At 35.2% G+C, this 16005-nt stretch overlaps 1 protein-coding gene across 14 annotated transcripts in view; it reads left to right on the forward strand.

The window, feature by feature from the left end:
• The window catches only part of MSH4 (mutS homolog 4), a 39423-nt gene that overhangs the window by 10980 nt on the left and 12438 nt on the right, over nucleotides 1-16005 (forward strand). For 13 of the 14 annotated variants that reach the window (XR_010833140.1, XR_010833141.1, XR_010833142.1 and 10 more), the window contains 11 exons: nucleotides 402-517; nucleotides 1139-1312; nucleotides 3602-3774; nucleotides 4244-4311; nucleotides 9160-9234; nucleotides 9548-9612; nucleotides 10110-10279; nucleotides 11743-11879; nucleotides 12289-12392; nucleotides 13182-13306; nucleotides 15138-15338. Coding sequence is in view for 8 of the 14 variants with exons in the window: in XM_013193106.3 (XP_013048560.3) it covers nucleotides 402-517; nucleotides 1139-1312; nucleotides 3602-3774; nucleotides 4244-4311; nucleotides 9160-9234; nucleotides 9548-9612; nucleotides 10110-10279; nucleotides 11743-11879; nucleotides 12289-12392; nucleotides 13182-13306; nucleotides 15138-15338 (1408 nt within the window). In the remaining 6 variants the exon portion in view is untranslated. The remainder of the gene's footprint in view (nucleotides 1-401; nucleotides 518-1138; nucleotides 1313-3601; nucleotides 3775-4243; nucleotides 4312-9159; nucleotides 9235-9547; nucleotides 9613-10109; nucleotides 10280-11742; nucleotides 11880-12288; nucleotides 12393-13181; nucleotides 13307-15137; nucleotides 15339-16005) is intronic. The other variant, XM_013193113.3, reaches the window with a different exon arrangement.

The raw sequence follows: 16005 nt of genomic DNA on the forward strand, positions 1-16005 counted from the left end.
CAAGTATGAAAATAGTTCTTCCCTAGAAGTCATTAATTCAATCCAGGGTTAAACTCAGAAGTCTGAGTAGCTAGTTCTTGAGAGGAAAAGTGGTATCCAGGAAAAACCCTGTTAATTTTTTCAGAATTGGGAGTATGAGCCTTTTTATCTGTACTAAATAAAAGAGAAAGATAGATGAGTGACAATAGTGTGACTTGCATAGGGAATATGTAAGCAGACATGACAAGACTTTTGTGACTTGCCTTCTCTTAATAAACCACACTGAATACTTATGTAAAGACAGATTGCTGAAATCAGTTGATACATTTTCATGGAAGCACATACCCCTAGAAAAATAGAGAAGTCTGTCTGATGAAAAATTCACTTTAGCTTTTCAAACTTTCCCCCCCCCATCTTTACAGAATGTGACTTTCACAACTGTCCAAAGAAAATACTTCAATGAAACAAAGGGATTGGAATATATAGAACAATTGTGTGCATCTGAATTCAGCACCATTTTCATGGAGGTTCAGTCAAAGTATGTATAAATAAGGAAAAAACATACTGTGTCCAGATGAGTTTAACAGCTTTTTACAAATCTGTAGCTTGTTGCATTCTTGAAAGTTAGAAGGTCTTAACAGAGTTGTTTATTTTACCTTCCAATATTTCTGATGTATCCAGAAACTTAAATAAAAAGACTCTTTTGAGCTTTCACAACCTTCTATTTTTCCCTTTTCATTCTCTCCTTAATGATACACCTTAACAGCTATGATTGCATTTCTTTTTGACCTCAGCAAGTATTTTCCTTGTAGCAGCCATTTTCAGTAATGATACTTTGTGCTGAGTCTTCACTTGAAGTCATGTGTAACCGCTAAACTATGTATGTGCACAATGCCAGTTATATAATATGGGTTATTAAGTGTACAGTGACTCAAACATTCATGAATACTTGATTTACATGCTTGTATGTGCACTTTATATGGATAAGTACATACTTAAAATATATTGCTTTTTCAGTGCTCTCAATGCCAGTAGTTGTAAAACAGCAGAGGTGTAAATGTGATTTCTACAGTGCACAACTTGTTTTGTTTTGGTTTGTTTTTTTTTTGGTAATTAAATAGTACTATTCAAAATTCATTAAAGATTATTTCTTTCCAAGGTACTACTGTCTTGCAGCTGCTGCAGCTTTGCTAAAATATGTTGAGTTTATTCAAAATTCTGTTTATGCTCCTAAATCACTCAAGGTGCGTTTCCAAGGGAGTGAGAAAACAGCTATGATAGATTCATCATCAGCTCAAAATCTTGAACTAGTAACTAATAACAGAGATTCTCGGTAAGAATATTTAAGTTTTCAAATTACAATTTTATAATGTTGTATTTCACCAGATGTCCTTGATGTGTATGTCAAAGAGCTATCCATTACATTTATTTCTTTATGACAGAACTTACATACCATTCAGAGCTTTTAAGAAACTACTTTGGACAGATAAATGTGTTAAAATTCAGTGTAAAACATACAGCACAGAAAATTCTACAAGTGAATTGGAGGAGAAGGTGTTTTCTCTATCAGATCCTTACATCAAAGTCTATATGTTATTCAGAATTATAAGTGATATTTATGCAAATCACAGATTGTAGCAACGTAAAAGCATCATTTCTGCAAGAAGCTGAATATGTTGGATTAAAATGTCTAGATTTTACTCATTTTACACAAGGCAAATAACCCAGACTTGAAAGGTTGCTTTGTTTTCCTTTAGCTATAAGGAATAGAGGCAAACAGAGTAATTTCTGTAATGATGGTCATGTGCAACGTTGCACTTGGTTGTGTGGTAGTTCTCCACAACGAGAACCATGTTCATAGCACTTTTCTTTGCTGGCAGTTACTTGTGTTAGGCAGAAGAAGCTGCAAGGCTTCCCTTCTCCATACTGTTACGCTTCTAGTTAGAAAGAGGAAAAACTCAAATTGCACATTGTAGACTGTCAAGGGATCCACTTCTGTTTAGTTATCACCCTGATAGAAAAAGGGGAGCCTGGAGATTCCTCGCTTTACAGATGTCACTCATAAGAGCTTTCCACTTGAAGAGACGTTGTCCTTGCTCTAATGCTGCTGCTCTTTTTCTTCCTTTTTTTCCCCTTCTTGTGGGGATCATGAATTACACTGACAGTTGTACTCTTGAGGAGAAGTGGAAGGTAAAAAGTTTCTTTCTTTTCATCACTCATCCCCTCTTTTTCTGCTCCATTACTTCATTTGTAATTGCAGGAGCCAGCTGCTCTGAGATCGGTACCTTAGAGCAGTATTTTCTGAAAGCGGCTCCTAAGTCCACAGATGGTTTTGAGACAAAGGAAGCCCAAGGAGGAGCAGCAGTAAACTGCTGTCAGCTTCTCTTTCTTTAGCAGTATTTTTGCAGCCATTTTTGCTGATCCAGTGGCAAGTTCGAATTGGGCCATGGACAACTATTTTCGTTACACAGATCTCACTTTTAAAGCCTGAAGTTAGATATCATTGTATCAGATACTAACAGGTAAAAGTTACTAGTAAAGACACACACCGGAAACACCTAAATCAAGTTCTTATGCCAATATTAATTCAGCAGGAGCTTATCTCATTATTTTTACTGTATAGGGAAATGAGCCCTCAGTATTATAGTTTTTTAAAAGTATGTAATGTTGGTAGTATCCCAAATGTGGAACTCCTCTTTGAATTCATTCAAGTTTTGTCATGAGTTGCATCTTCTAACAAATAAGTCCTTAATTAAAACTGATTTTGAATTTCCCCATTTAATTCTCTAGAATGCTGCTTTGTTCTTTTATACCATGGTAATTCAGGGCTCCCTGTCTTATCTTTGTGCTGTTTATTTTGTATACCCCTATCAGATTCTTTCCTTCCTATTCAAGTTCTGATTTCAGTCAGTGGGTTTACATGGCCCTAGTCTTTTCATTCATCGTCTTTCAAGCAATAGCATCTAAGGTTTCAGGTTTCTAAAACCGTTTAGCTATGTACTAGATTTAAGTATTATGGGATATTTATTTTAAACAGATATAGTCAAGCCTTATGAGTTGGGCTCATAAGAGAACCTGGGATGTGTAACGTGTAAAAGTCAAGAACTTGCAAATAATTTTTGTAAAGTTTAAGCGTATTATTTGGCTCCTATGTTGACTGGAAGTCAGTTACTTTTGAAAGAAAACAAAATCATGGCTTATTTAATTCTTATATGTCTAAGTATATTAAATCATTCTCATAAATGTATTTTAATGAAAATCATCTGATCTCTGGGAATATTCTCCTTTTGGAGGTTTTGTTTTGTTTTAAATTCAAGTAGTTCCATTGAGAGAAAAAGTGTGAACTGAAGTCGTAATGGTATACTACTACAAAAAATGAAGAAATACTGAATACAAATGTATTTCTGTGCTTTGGAAAATGATATAATGATGGCTAATGTTATATTCCATCTAAATTCCTAGTCTGCTGTAGTTTGTGAAATACACATAGTGAGTAAGGAGGCGCTAAGCACCCCAAAACTAAGCCTCAAATTTGTAGGATACTTTTAACTGGAAATGTCATTTGATGTTTACCATCTTTATTTTTGTGAGTGTATTATTCTCATGTATTTTGTTTTGAAAGGAACGGTCACACACTTTTTGGTGTCCTAAATTATACTAAAACTCCAGGAGGAAGTCGAAGACTCAGGTCCAATATCCTGGAGCCACTAGTTGATGCTGAAACAATTAACACAAGACTGGATTGTGTTCAGGAATTACTCCAGGATGAGGAGCTGTTTTTTGGTCTTCAAGCAGGTAGTAGTTTATTTTTTAATACATAACAATATATTTCTTTTAAAATACTTTTTTCTAATCTGTGAAAGGATACAATATGACTCAATCTGTTTGAAAAGTATATTATTATGGTTTGTGAGGTAATATTTTTATAATGGACATTCATTTTTTTTTGAATTTATCTTTATTGTAATACACTGACATTTTTCTTGACTATTTTTCTAAGAAATGTGAACTTATCAGATAAAGTGCATAAAAGTCAGTAAGCCAGTAAGGTGTGGTAAGTGTAGTTATGACAAAATAATTTATAAAATATAAAATAATGTTTTTTGTTTTTGTTTTCTGGTAAATAATTTATGAAAATAGGACAAAAGGAAAAGATTAGTATAAATATTACTAGGCAATTGTGTGCATTTTTTAAAGAAATAGATTTTTAATATCTTATTACAATGTCATTTAAGTTTCTGATCTGTTTACTTTTGTTTTACAGTTATCTCAAAATTCCTGGATACAGAACAACTGCTTTCAGTTTTGGTACAAATTCCAAAGCAGGATACAGTATGTTTCAAAATAAATGTTAGATGATCAGTTACCTGGATATAACATGCAATATACAAATGTGATATATATATATATAGATATGAAAAAAGGCTGCACCTTAAAAATCGACTAATGTTATCATAGATTTAGTTTGTATCTTATTTTATAGCAGTTGAAGGTTCTCAAAGGAGAATGTTAGGAAAATTCAGGTTTGCTGCAATGTTTCATCTTAATTCATGCAAATTGAACCTCAAAAGTGTTCAGTCATTCATCACTCCCCACGTTTATTCTTCGTAAATGTACATACTACTCAATAGTGGTAGGATAAAAAGGAATTTTCACATCAGCATGAAAGAAAAAACTGTATAGTGGAAATACGGTCTTTTATTTTTGGAGGTTAATACAGTTTTTGATAGCCTAAAGAAAATAGTGCATCTTTCTTACAGGAAATTCAAAAAAAAATCTGAGTTTTCATGTAATATAACTCGATAGAAATTACTCTTTATAACCTAAAAAATACCTTGAAAAAGATTCTTGAGAAGCACTTTGACTTTGCTCAACTGTGTTTATAATACAGAGATACGGATAAACTTAAATCTGCATTCAGTTAATAAATGAATTGTGTAAACCTACAAAGCCAGAAATGCTTTACCCTGTTAGTTTCCAAGATACAGACGTTGTATGAGTTAAGCACAGGTTTTTCACTGGGGAGTTAAGTGTTTTCCTTTGAACAGCAACCACCTGATAGAAAGTAGTATGTTCAGTTGTACAGCAGTACCAAAAAAGAAGTTTCCTTTGAAGTGACTTATCTAACATGCAGAGAACCTTACAGCTCAGACAGAGAGAGAGATACCTAGGTTACAAATAGTGTCTTGAAGTCCTTTCTGCCTCCAGTTCTCAGCTTGACCCATGCTTTTCTGTTAACAAGGCATAATAAATGTTTTGGAGAACTGAGTACACAGTTTTCTCAGTTTCCTGGCTTATGGATTCAAGGAATACTCTGCTCTTATGTGTTGCCATAGTTCACACATTGCACAAGGGAGACTAAAATGAGATGCAGATAAAAGCATTTATTCATAACAGCATAACAAGGCAATAAAGCCATAAATGCCTACAGCCAACAGTGTTTAATTGAAAGAGGAGCAGTGCTTTGATTATGTTAAGACTTCAGAGGGAAGGTATCTTGTCCCTTATCCACTTGACAGTGGTAGGCATGGTTTCAGTCTGTGTGAGTTCCTTATGTGTGTTGTATCCATTAGAGTACATTAAAGAACTTAACTAACAGAAGGCTTCCATCGCAAATCACCATTGGAAGAATTAATGAATATACCTTCAGATTCGAGTTCCCCTTTTAAGTCTTTTAGGAGCTTGAGACAGATTTAATCTTCCACCTTGAAGGTCATGCTGTAATGTTTTTAACTAGGAGACAGTTGTGGTTAACTGCAGTAAGGTTTCTTTACCTTCAGTATGCCAGGGTGTCTTTTTCAGACTGGTGGGGTCAGCTCCTGTTCTTGACTACTTCATAAACAAAAATTGTTGAAGCAGGGTTATAAAAGTGTTTTCCTAGCGAGTATTGATGTTTTTCAGTGAGGTATGATTTTTTTTCATCAGATTTTACCTCTATCAATCCATATGTTAACAAATGCAGTAGAATTATCGAAGTAGGATAAATACATATGGCTTACGTGTAGCTCTTGGTTAAGGCCAGGCACAACAGTTAACTACAGTGGGCTTGAGATAACTGAATTTCCACTTCGGTCTGCTAAGCATATTGTGATCCTACCATTATAAGTTATGTTGGCCTGTTGCACTTAAGTAGGAGATTTCTGCCAGTGCTGTAGAGGCTTATACTTGCCTGTGTTTATACCAGTATGCAAGCATCATGGAGCCATATGGGTTTTTTACCTCTCAGTTTTTTCTCACATACTGACTCACCTGCTTAGATAAATAACTTGTCTAATGCCAGTTAAAGACTTCAGCAGGACTGTAATAAATGCAGGTAAGTCTTTTTAATGACATATTCCAAAAGGTGAAAATGTATTGCTCACAGCTTTCCTTGTGGAAATCTGTAACTTGAATGCAGAATCAGCTATATGGCTAAAACTGCCAGACTGAATGCATTTATGTATATGTAGGACCATGTACACCAAACTTTTGAGCGTGGTGTTTTCAATCTTGACTGGCTCCAGTATAGCAGAGCTTATTATTCATCCAGCAGACACATTCAGTCAAGAGCTAGCTTAGTTGCTTTTATCAAATGGTAAATTAACCAATTCAGTATGTTCCACTCCCACTCTCTATAAAAAGTTTCATCACAGATACTCCACCAGCCAACAGATGAGGTGCTTATCTGGGAAACCTACAGTTTCAGTCATTAGAAATGTGAGTAGTATGTTCAGCATGAGCATTCTCTCATTCTAAGAAGAACCATCCGCTGACAGTCTTGCTGAGATGTGCTACCTGAGGAGGGGGGGGAGGCAAATTTCTTTAAAAGAACCTCTAGTCTCAATCACAGATCCATGGAAATTGGATCAACATACAGCTTCTGGTAGAAGTGAGGACTGCCTGCTCTGGATGACCTGATCACCCATCTGAAGAACAAATTCAGTAGACTTCTGCTGAAGTTCCAGGCCCATGAGAGATTAGTTCCTTCTGTCTCAGGGTGAAGATACCAGTATTTTTGGTCTGGGGGATTTTCCAGGAAATAAAGTTAAACTAGGGCTGATACACTGCCATAGCACTTAAATTGGTAGGACATAAATCCCTAGTGGGGGGAAAAAAAAAAAAAAATGAAAAGACAACTGCTTCTCTGAATCTTCGTGTTTTACTTACCAGAGTATGATGTTCGAAAATTAATGTGAGACTGTGAAAGATAGGCTTGCACTTCAGTCATTAATATTGAATTATAAAGAATATTATATAGGAGAATTAGTCATGACGATTGTATTCATTTCCTGCCTTTGATGCTGAAGTGTACCATGTATAAAGCTGCACTTTTAACGCTGGTTTTATTAAAGTTCGTGTAAGAACTGTTTTGGTAAAGATACATTCCATTTTGATATACGGGCTTCTGACATATGACTATCCATCTCCTTTTGATGTCAAATTCTGTCATGAGACTTAGACCCCATACTTTTTGCGGATTATGATTCCTCTGTTAGTACATTAACATTGTTTAATCCTCTTCTATCTTCTGTGTAAAACAAATTTATATAGAAGGTAAGACAAAGCAAGAGATGCTCCCTACCACAGGAGTAAAGTTTATATTATACTCAGATGTGACAAAATTTTAATGAAAGCCTTACTCAGAGATTCATGCTAAAAACTGACACTGGATTTGCTTTGGAACCAAACAACGTGCTTATCAGTTTCTAAAATTCCTCTCAGGCAAAGAGATGCTTGCATTTTTTTTCCTCTTTTCAAAGCACTATCTTCTCATATTGATAGGATGAAATACAGAAAAATGCATGTCTCTTTAGCTTTTGTATGCAGTTTCACATACTGTTTCACAGTAACAATAGGGGAATAAGCAAGTACGCATTCCGATGAAGAAAAAATGTTATTGTCAAGGTAACTGTTGTTATTCAAGTCATATTGTGTGTGTATGAGATTCCTTCCCCCTTCCCTCCATTACCCTGCTAGCTTCTGAAAGGGTGTAAGATTTTTTTCGTGCATGTGTGTATATAACATACATGTAGAGTACACATACACAATGTATGTGTGTGCGTATACACTTTTTTACTCCCTTTCATAAGATAGCAGGATTATAATTTCCTTTAAGTCTCTTATCTGAAAGTACAAGAGCATACGATGCAGTACATATGCTATGTGATAATGACAACAGCAAAATTCTTTTCCAGAAGTGTTAACGGGACATACAAAATAGGGTAGAATATATATATGTGGGGAAAAAAATCTCAAGAGCAGTAATTTCTGCAAGCAAAAATACTTAACATTCATTGATTTATTTTTTAAATTATAATAAGGATTTAAATGTCCAGCAGAGGGCAACAAAGATGATATGGGGCCTTGGAGCATCCTTGCTATGAGGAAAGACTGAGAGACCTGGGTCTGTTCAGCCTTGAGAAGACTGAGAGGGGATCTTAGCAATTTTTACAAATTTCTTAAGCTTGGAAGACAGTGGGATTTGGCCAACCTCTTTTCAGTGGTTTGTGGGCATAGGACAAGGGGCAATTGCCAAAAAATGGAGCACAGGAAGTTCTGCACCAACATGGAAAAGAACTTCATGGTGAGGGTGACAGAGCACTGGAACAGGCTGCCCAGGGAGGTTGTTGAGTCTCCTTCTCTGGAGATATTCAAGGCCTGTCTGGACGCCTATCTGGGCAACCTGCTCTAGAGAACCTGCTTTGGCAGGGGGGTTGGATCTCTTGAGGTCCCTTCCAACCCCTACAATTCTGTGATTCTGTGAAATACGTCAACCAAAAATACGTCAAGCAAATTGGGCTATGTGGTTTGTAACGTTTATGAAAAGGACCATGCTTCTTAATTATAATGCATGTAGTGGCTTTGAAAGAGTCTGTACTTTTGATGTAGAAGATTAAAAGAAGCCTTTGCAGCTTGGGTTAGTGAAGCGTTCTCAGAGTTGATAATTATCAGTGGAGATGTAAGAAAAATATCAGTTACTGCTGGGCAATTTACAATAGCAGGCAATGTAAAAATTCTGTAGATGTTTTTTATGCAGTTATATACCAAGCTGACAAAACGACCTTATAAAGTATTTTAGCAATGTTCATTGGAGATTAAAAATACAAACTCGCTAATAGTCACAATGTGAATTTTACTGTATCTTAAGTATTTTCTTTAAACAGACATACAAACCTCTAATATATGTAAATTTTTTAACAGGTTAAAACTGCTGAATCAAAAATAACTAACTTAATTTACCTGAAGCATACTCTAGAACTTGTGGAGCCCCTAAAAGTAAGCTCTATCTGTCATTTTTTTCTGTGTAATGTACAAACGAGTTTGCCCTTCTTTATACATGTTACACTGGTTAGATTTACTTTATATCTTGCAGAACACAGTACTGCCAACGTAGTCTGTTAACTCTTAAGCCAATTGAAAGAAAGTACTTGAGCTCAATACTCCTAAGAACTAGATTCCTGTTGTTACCTGAATATGATTTTATAACATACATTTACCTGCTCAGGTTCTGTAAGCTGCTTATCCAACAGCTGTCAGCCCTTTAAAAGTGCTATGAAAAGAATTAACTGTTTGTGTTCATATTGTTCAGGCTGCTTTAAGAAGCTGTAACACACCACTGCTAAAGGCCTATTACAGTTCTCTTGAAGATAGAAGGTATCATGATGATAATTTTTTATCTTTGCTTATTTGTAGTTACAGGTATAGCTCTATTGTTTTGACTAAAAGCTGACATTGACTTAAAAAAATATTTAAATTTTCAACAAACAAATGCAGGGGAAAAAAAGCAGCAAAATGGAAAATTAACCATCGATACTGTAATTGCTGATGAGCTATACTCCATTAGAAATTACTATGAAAATACAAAAGTAGTAAAGACAAAATAGAAAAGACAAAAGTTCCCTGCAGTCCTTATACAAAAATAAACTGTTGCTTATATAATTGAGAATTTATATCTCCGAAAGATTTGAACTATATTATCAGTCAGGCTTAGGTATATTTGTACTTCATTCTGAGGTGGGAAATACATATGAAATTTAGTGTTTGTTTTCAGCAGTAGAAAATTTGCTTCGGTTATTTGTAATTTCAGAATGATAATGCAAATAAAAACTAAAATATTACATTGCTAATAAGTAACACTACTAATATTGCAGGTTTGGAATTATACTTGAGAAGATTACAACTGTAATTAATGATGATACAAGGTACACAAAAGGATGTCTGAGTATGAGGACACAAAAATGCTATGCTGTTAAGCCAAACATCAATGAATTCCTTGACATAGCTCGTAGAACATACACAGAAATTGTTGATGACATAGCAGGTATTTCCAAACCAAAACTTTTATTTCCTTGCAGTTCAAAAAACATTGTATCTGGCATACAGAAGCCACATAATCATGTTTTATAACCTTATACAGAAAATGTATTTAGTATTGTTATAAACTGGTCATCATTGATGAGTAACTAAAGTATTTTTGATACATACATTCAGATTCTCCGTTTGTAGGTAAAAAGTCGATTTCATTTAAATGAGGATGAACAATTACATTCTGACTCCTTTATTTGACTCCTCTGCTCCTTATCCTCTAAAAATACAGAAAAGTTAAAGTATAATAATTATTCCAACTAAAACAATTATATATAAAAAATTGAATTATTTTTATTAGCTTAAAATATCTCAGTACTTTCTTCTTTATATTTTGACCAGCCTTGACCTATCTGTGGGCTGTTTTTCAGCCAAGCTATTAGGAGTTGGAAAGTACAAATTAAAGAAATTTTAGCGTATTATTTATTACTGTGCTTTATTAACCTTTGTGTTTATCCTTAATTTAAAATAAATGAAAAAATATCCTCAGGAATGGATTTTTTTTTTTTTTAGTTCAAAATCTTAGTTTTTAAATTTTAGTCAAAAAAGTTTTAGTTTGATTTCTAGCTAGAGGACCAGCTTTTTAGTTTTCTGTTTAATTAGAAAAATTACAAAGTATCAGAAACTTTAGCATCTGTAATATGTTGTGAACCTCCTGTTTCCTTCCAGTCTTATAGTCTATGTAGTACATGGTGAAAAATACAAATGTTACTGCTTTTTCTTTCCTAAACCTTCCAAAATTTGGCAGCTGCGAGGACTAAAGAGTGTGTCGACATCTGTGTTCCCCTTGCCTGTTTTTACTGTAGCCGATGTGCTTGGAGAAGGGGTTTTTCTCTCTTTTGTTCTTTACCACGTTATACTCTAAGCAACTCCAAGACTGAAATATCCAGAATGGCCTATCACTTTGTTGGTCTACATCATGGGTGCTTGAAACACAAAAGTGAACAAGCTTAGAGCAACAAGCATCAGGAAACACCACTAAATAAATCCAGCCTTTCTTCTCAAAGGAATACCACTATTTGCATTGTTCAGAAGTCCCATAACTTTGTAATACATCTTCTTCAACCATGTAACAGTTTCGTATGTACACCCATCTCATCTAGAAACAAGACTGATTTAAGGGTGGGATTACAAATGTAAAGCATTACCCTCAGTGAGGGGTGGAAGACTGCTTAGAGTCATTTAAAGAACACGCAAATAAATCTGATTCCCCATGGGTTTTTTTTCCAGTCCCTTTATGCAGCCAATTTTTTTACATTAATACATTAATTAGATCCCGTAGATCCACTTTTAAGGCCTTTAGTCATGTTACTTATCTGACATGTTCGACCTATGTAAATCACTTCCACAGTTTGTGCATATAAGTATGTATGCATGCGTGTATGTAATTTGATTCAAATCTTTATTTGTGATACATAGGTATGATAACACAACTTGCAGAAAAGTACAACCTACCAATGAAAACAAGTTTCAGTTCTGCTCGTGGATTTTTTATCCAGATGAATGCTGATTGTTCAACACTGCCCAGTGGCCAACTTCCTTCAGAATTTACAAAGGTATCTGCACTAGAGATGTTTTCTTCAAAATACTTTTGAATGAGTAACTTATATAAAATGTATAATACACTAATAAAACACATACAGTAATTTAAATCATTAAAATAATTTCAGTGAATATACCTAGAAATAAATGAAGGTGTAATTGGTGTTTTTTATAATCACACTATTTCTAGCTATACTTAATATAGTAAGAAATACGCAATTACATGCAGTTATGTTGTTTGCAATTATAAAGTTGTGTATCTTGCCAATAACTGCATTCTTTTGCGATGATTTTTTTCCTAGATAGACTTTTATGAAATGAAACAAGGCATTATTTTTTCCCCTGTTTTTCCCAGTTTGCTTTTAGAAACTGTTTTTCACTTCTGATTATGTGACAAGTTCTGTTGGTTTGAATTCCCCATAGATCACTAAAATGAAAAACACGTATAGCTTCACTTCAGCAGACTTAATAAAAATGAATGAGAGATGTCAGGAGTCCCTGAGAGAAATATATCACATGACATACTTGTAAGACCACTTAAAACTATTAAATGTTTGTGCTAACAGCATTTATTTTATCCCATTAACAGCTAATTACATGTTTTCGTAATGCTATCTTTTTGTTAAATTATGGTTACTACAGAAATAATCCAAAGAGACACTGATCAAGTATAGTACCTGAGAGAAAGGAAGTAACATGGTGTTTATTATATTAAGATGATTACAAATACATAGGCATTTATTTAGAAATGTAGCCTTTGTAATTATTTTTATGGATGAATTATCTCCATAAAATGGCACAGTAAATGTATTAATTTTTTAATGGAGAATCATTAATTTTAGTCACTCTTGCATTTACAGTAGAACTACCTATATCTGTATTTTTGTCCTTGCTGCACGCTGTGTTCTGTTGTTTCAGAAGACTTACTAGGTGTAACATTTCACGTGAATTTCATGAAAATTATTTTTAGAAACCATGTTTGTTTGCATGAAGGCATAAGGGAATTAGAGTCGTATTTGAGATGTTAATAGAACGTACTTGACTCCACAGCTATATTTGTGGTTAATTCTTTATGAAGCTTTCTTACGAGCTGTTGGTATTTGGGCTATGTGTCTTGTGTCTGATAGCAGTAATTAATCTGAGATTATTGTATAAGATCTTAATATACTTCAAAGAAATTAACGTATTTGCCTGCATTTGATAACCTCACATCCTAACATACGGAGTATGAACATTATTAACTGTTGCTTTTATCTTTAAGGTGTATAAAGTGACGCTAGGTACTGTACAACAGCTAAATCAGTGTCTTATTTCAGAATCGTGTGTAAGCTACTGAACGAGATCTATGAACATATTCATTGCCTATACAAGCTGTCTGATACTGTGTCAATGCTGGACATGCTGCTTTCATTCGCCCATGTCTGCACTGTTTCCGACTATGGTAAGTTTCTTGTTTGATTCTGTCATAGGCCAATTAAAGACCCTCCTGCTGGAAGATATCCAAGTTGTTTGTCTGGTTCTCCAATTGCTAAGCCCATGTCATTTATTTTTCTAGGTCTCAGTAGGCTCTAAGTATCTTGGTCTATCCTGGCCAGTTTTGTGCTGATACTCTTCCTATTTCCGTCCACTGGAAATACATTCTGCCATTTAGATGCTGTAAGCCTTCATAGCCAGTCTTTTCAAGTTAGCCAGTGTAAGCGTATTCTTTTCAAAAGTATGTCGTCTGTGAACGTGCTGAGTTCACTCTTCTGTTCCAAAAGGCCACAAGATTATATAAGGAGGTCAGCCTTCTTATACCTTAAGACAAAATAAGTGGCTAACTTCTTTATTTGCTTCAACTTTTGTAACACTTTTAGATATTTTTGGGAAGCAGAGTCTTCTAAGTAATCCAAGACCATGTGCTTACTTGCATATTATTCACCTCCTGGGTCAGAAGTTTGGTTGTATTGCATCACTGGGTCATTCTGCTTCCCTAGCCCATTTTTGCAATGTACAAATGAACTCATGGTCTTCAATTAGTGCTGACCTGAGATACCTATCTGTACAACCAATGCAAACCTGAGGTACTTATCTAGAGTACAATGCTGTGTAGATGCTAAATCACATTAGGTCTGGAAAGCCATCTCAGTAGGTGTGTTAGCTTATCATTACTGATGCTGCTCTGAAATTTCCTGTACAGGAGTAGAGTTTGTTTACTTTGCAGTATCGCAGTGATTCTTTATGTGCAGATGATTCCATTCACATCAGTAACTGATACACTTGAGTCATTGCAACCTTTTTCACGCCAAATGAATCAGAGCACAACTGTACTTCAGCAGTTAATAATGAGTCTAAAGCTGCTTTTCTTCTCCTGTAAATCTGCAGTTTCTGCTGCCAGGCCTCAATGTGTATCTGCCCAAAGAAACAGACTGTCATTTGTAGCTTTCAGTCTCCTGTGCCACTTGACTCTCTCTCTCCTAAACCATTAAATGGCTAAAAGCTACACATGGTAGTTAGAGCTGCTCAATGTTGAAACTTGAAAACCTGCTTTGGCATTTCTTTCTTGAAGGCTGTTCCATTTAAACAGATGAGCAATTAACAATACTTCCTTGTTAGCCTGCAGTACTGTCATAGAAGTAGACAGAGAGGAGGCATAAGGAATAGGTTGAGAAAAAAACTGTTTGGACAGAAATACATACAGATAGTCCCAGTATCAGATGGATCTACATAGGCATGGTATATACACGGATTATCAATATACTATGAAAACAAAAATTAAAGGCAATTTCCTTGTTTCTTATGCTTATCTAATAATATATATGTATTAGTAACAGGTAGAGTTCATGACTTCCCTGTATTTTGTAAGTTTATTTTTATAATTTATTTTTATACTGCTATATAGTAGATATAAAAATGAAACTGGGTTCCACATTCTCCATTTGAATTACTTTTGAAGTTTCACTGTTTGTATTTTTCTTTGTTACTGGAGTTCTGTACTACTTACCGTGCAACACAAACACTATGTTAATTTAGAAATATAGTGTTAGTTATGGGATTCTTTTTGTAGTAATAAATCTTGAGGGCTTGAAAGATGATCAGAATCTATATCTGAAAATAGCTGGTAATTCTTTCAAGTGCTCTATCTTAGTCTTGACTACAGGAAAGTAAAAATTAGGGAACTGGGACCACAGAGTTTGACTTCTGTAAGAATGGATTTATTTCAGAACACACTAGTTTAGTAACTTAAAGGTTTCCATAACCCTACAAAGCTTTATATCCTTTTTCTCTTTTAGTTCGTCCAGAATTTACAGATACTTTAGCGATCAAGCAGGGATGGCATCCCATTCTTGAAAAGATAGCTATGGAGAAACCTGTATCTAACAACACATACCTGACAGAGGGTAGCAACTTTCTCATTATTACGGGACCAAATATGAGTGGAAAATCAACATATCTAAAACAGATTGCACTCTGTCAAATTATGGCCCAGATTGGTGAGTAAGACTATACCATATTTGTAATCTTTTGCACCACTTTTATTGGTTTCTTGTTAAAAATAGAATTATTTTTGAAGCTTAATGTTTCAGTTTCAAGAATAAGATTCTATCTAAATAGTAAAATACAATGTTTAGTTCTTTTGATGGGTGGACCGTTCAGGGGATAAGGAATTGGCTTGAAAGTTGCACCCAGAGAGTGGTGGTCAGTGGCTCTGTCTGTCCAGGTGGAGGCCAGTGATGAGTGGTGTACCTCAGGGGTCCATCCTTGGACTGGTACTGACAGTTTAATATCTGTATCAGTGACATAGACAATGGGAGCACACCCTTAGCAAGTTTGCAGATGACACTGAGATGAGTGGTACAGTCAATACAACATAAGGAAGGGATGCCATCAAAGGGGCCTGGACAAAAGCTTGGCGTGCCCACGTGAACCTAATGAGGTTCAACAAGTCTGAGTTAAAGGTGCTGCAGCTGGATCAGAGCAGTCTCAGACATTAGTACAGAATGGGAGAAGGACTCAGTGAGAGCAGCCCTTCAGGAAAAGACTTGGAAGTTCTGTTGGATGAAAAGCTTGACATGAGCCAGCAGTGTGTCCTTGCAGCCCAGAAGGCCAAGTGTGCATTCCGGGCTGCACCAAAAGAGGAGTGGACAGCAGGTCGAGGGA

Source organism: Anser cygnoides, chromosome 8, assembly GCF_040182565.1.
Source record: "Anser cygnoides isolate HZ-2024a breed goose chromosome 8, Taihu_goose_T2T_genome, whole genome shotgun sequence".
In the NCBI taxonomy this organism is placed as follows: domain Eukaryota; kingdom Metazoa; phylum Chordata; class Aves; order Anseriformes; family Anatidae; genus Anser; species Anser cygnoides.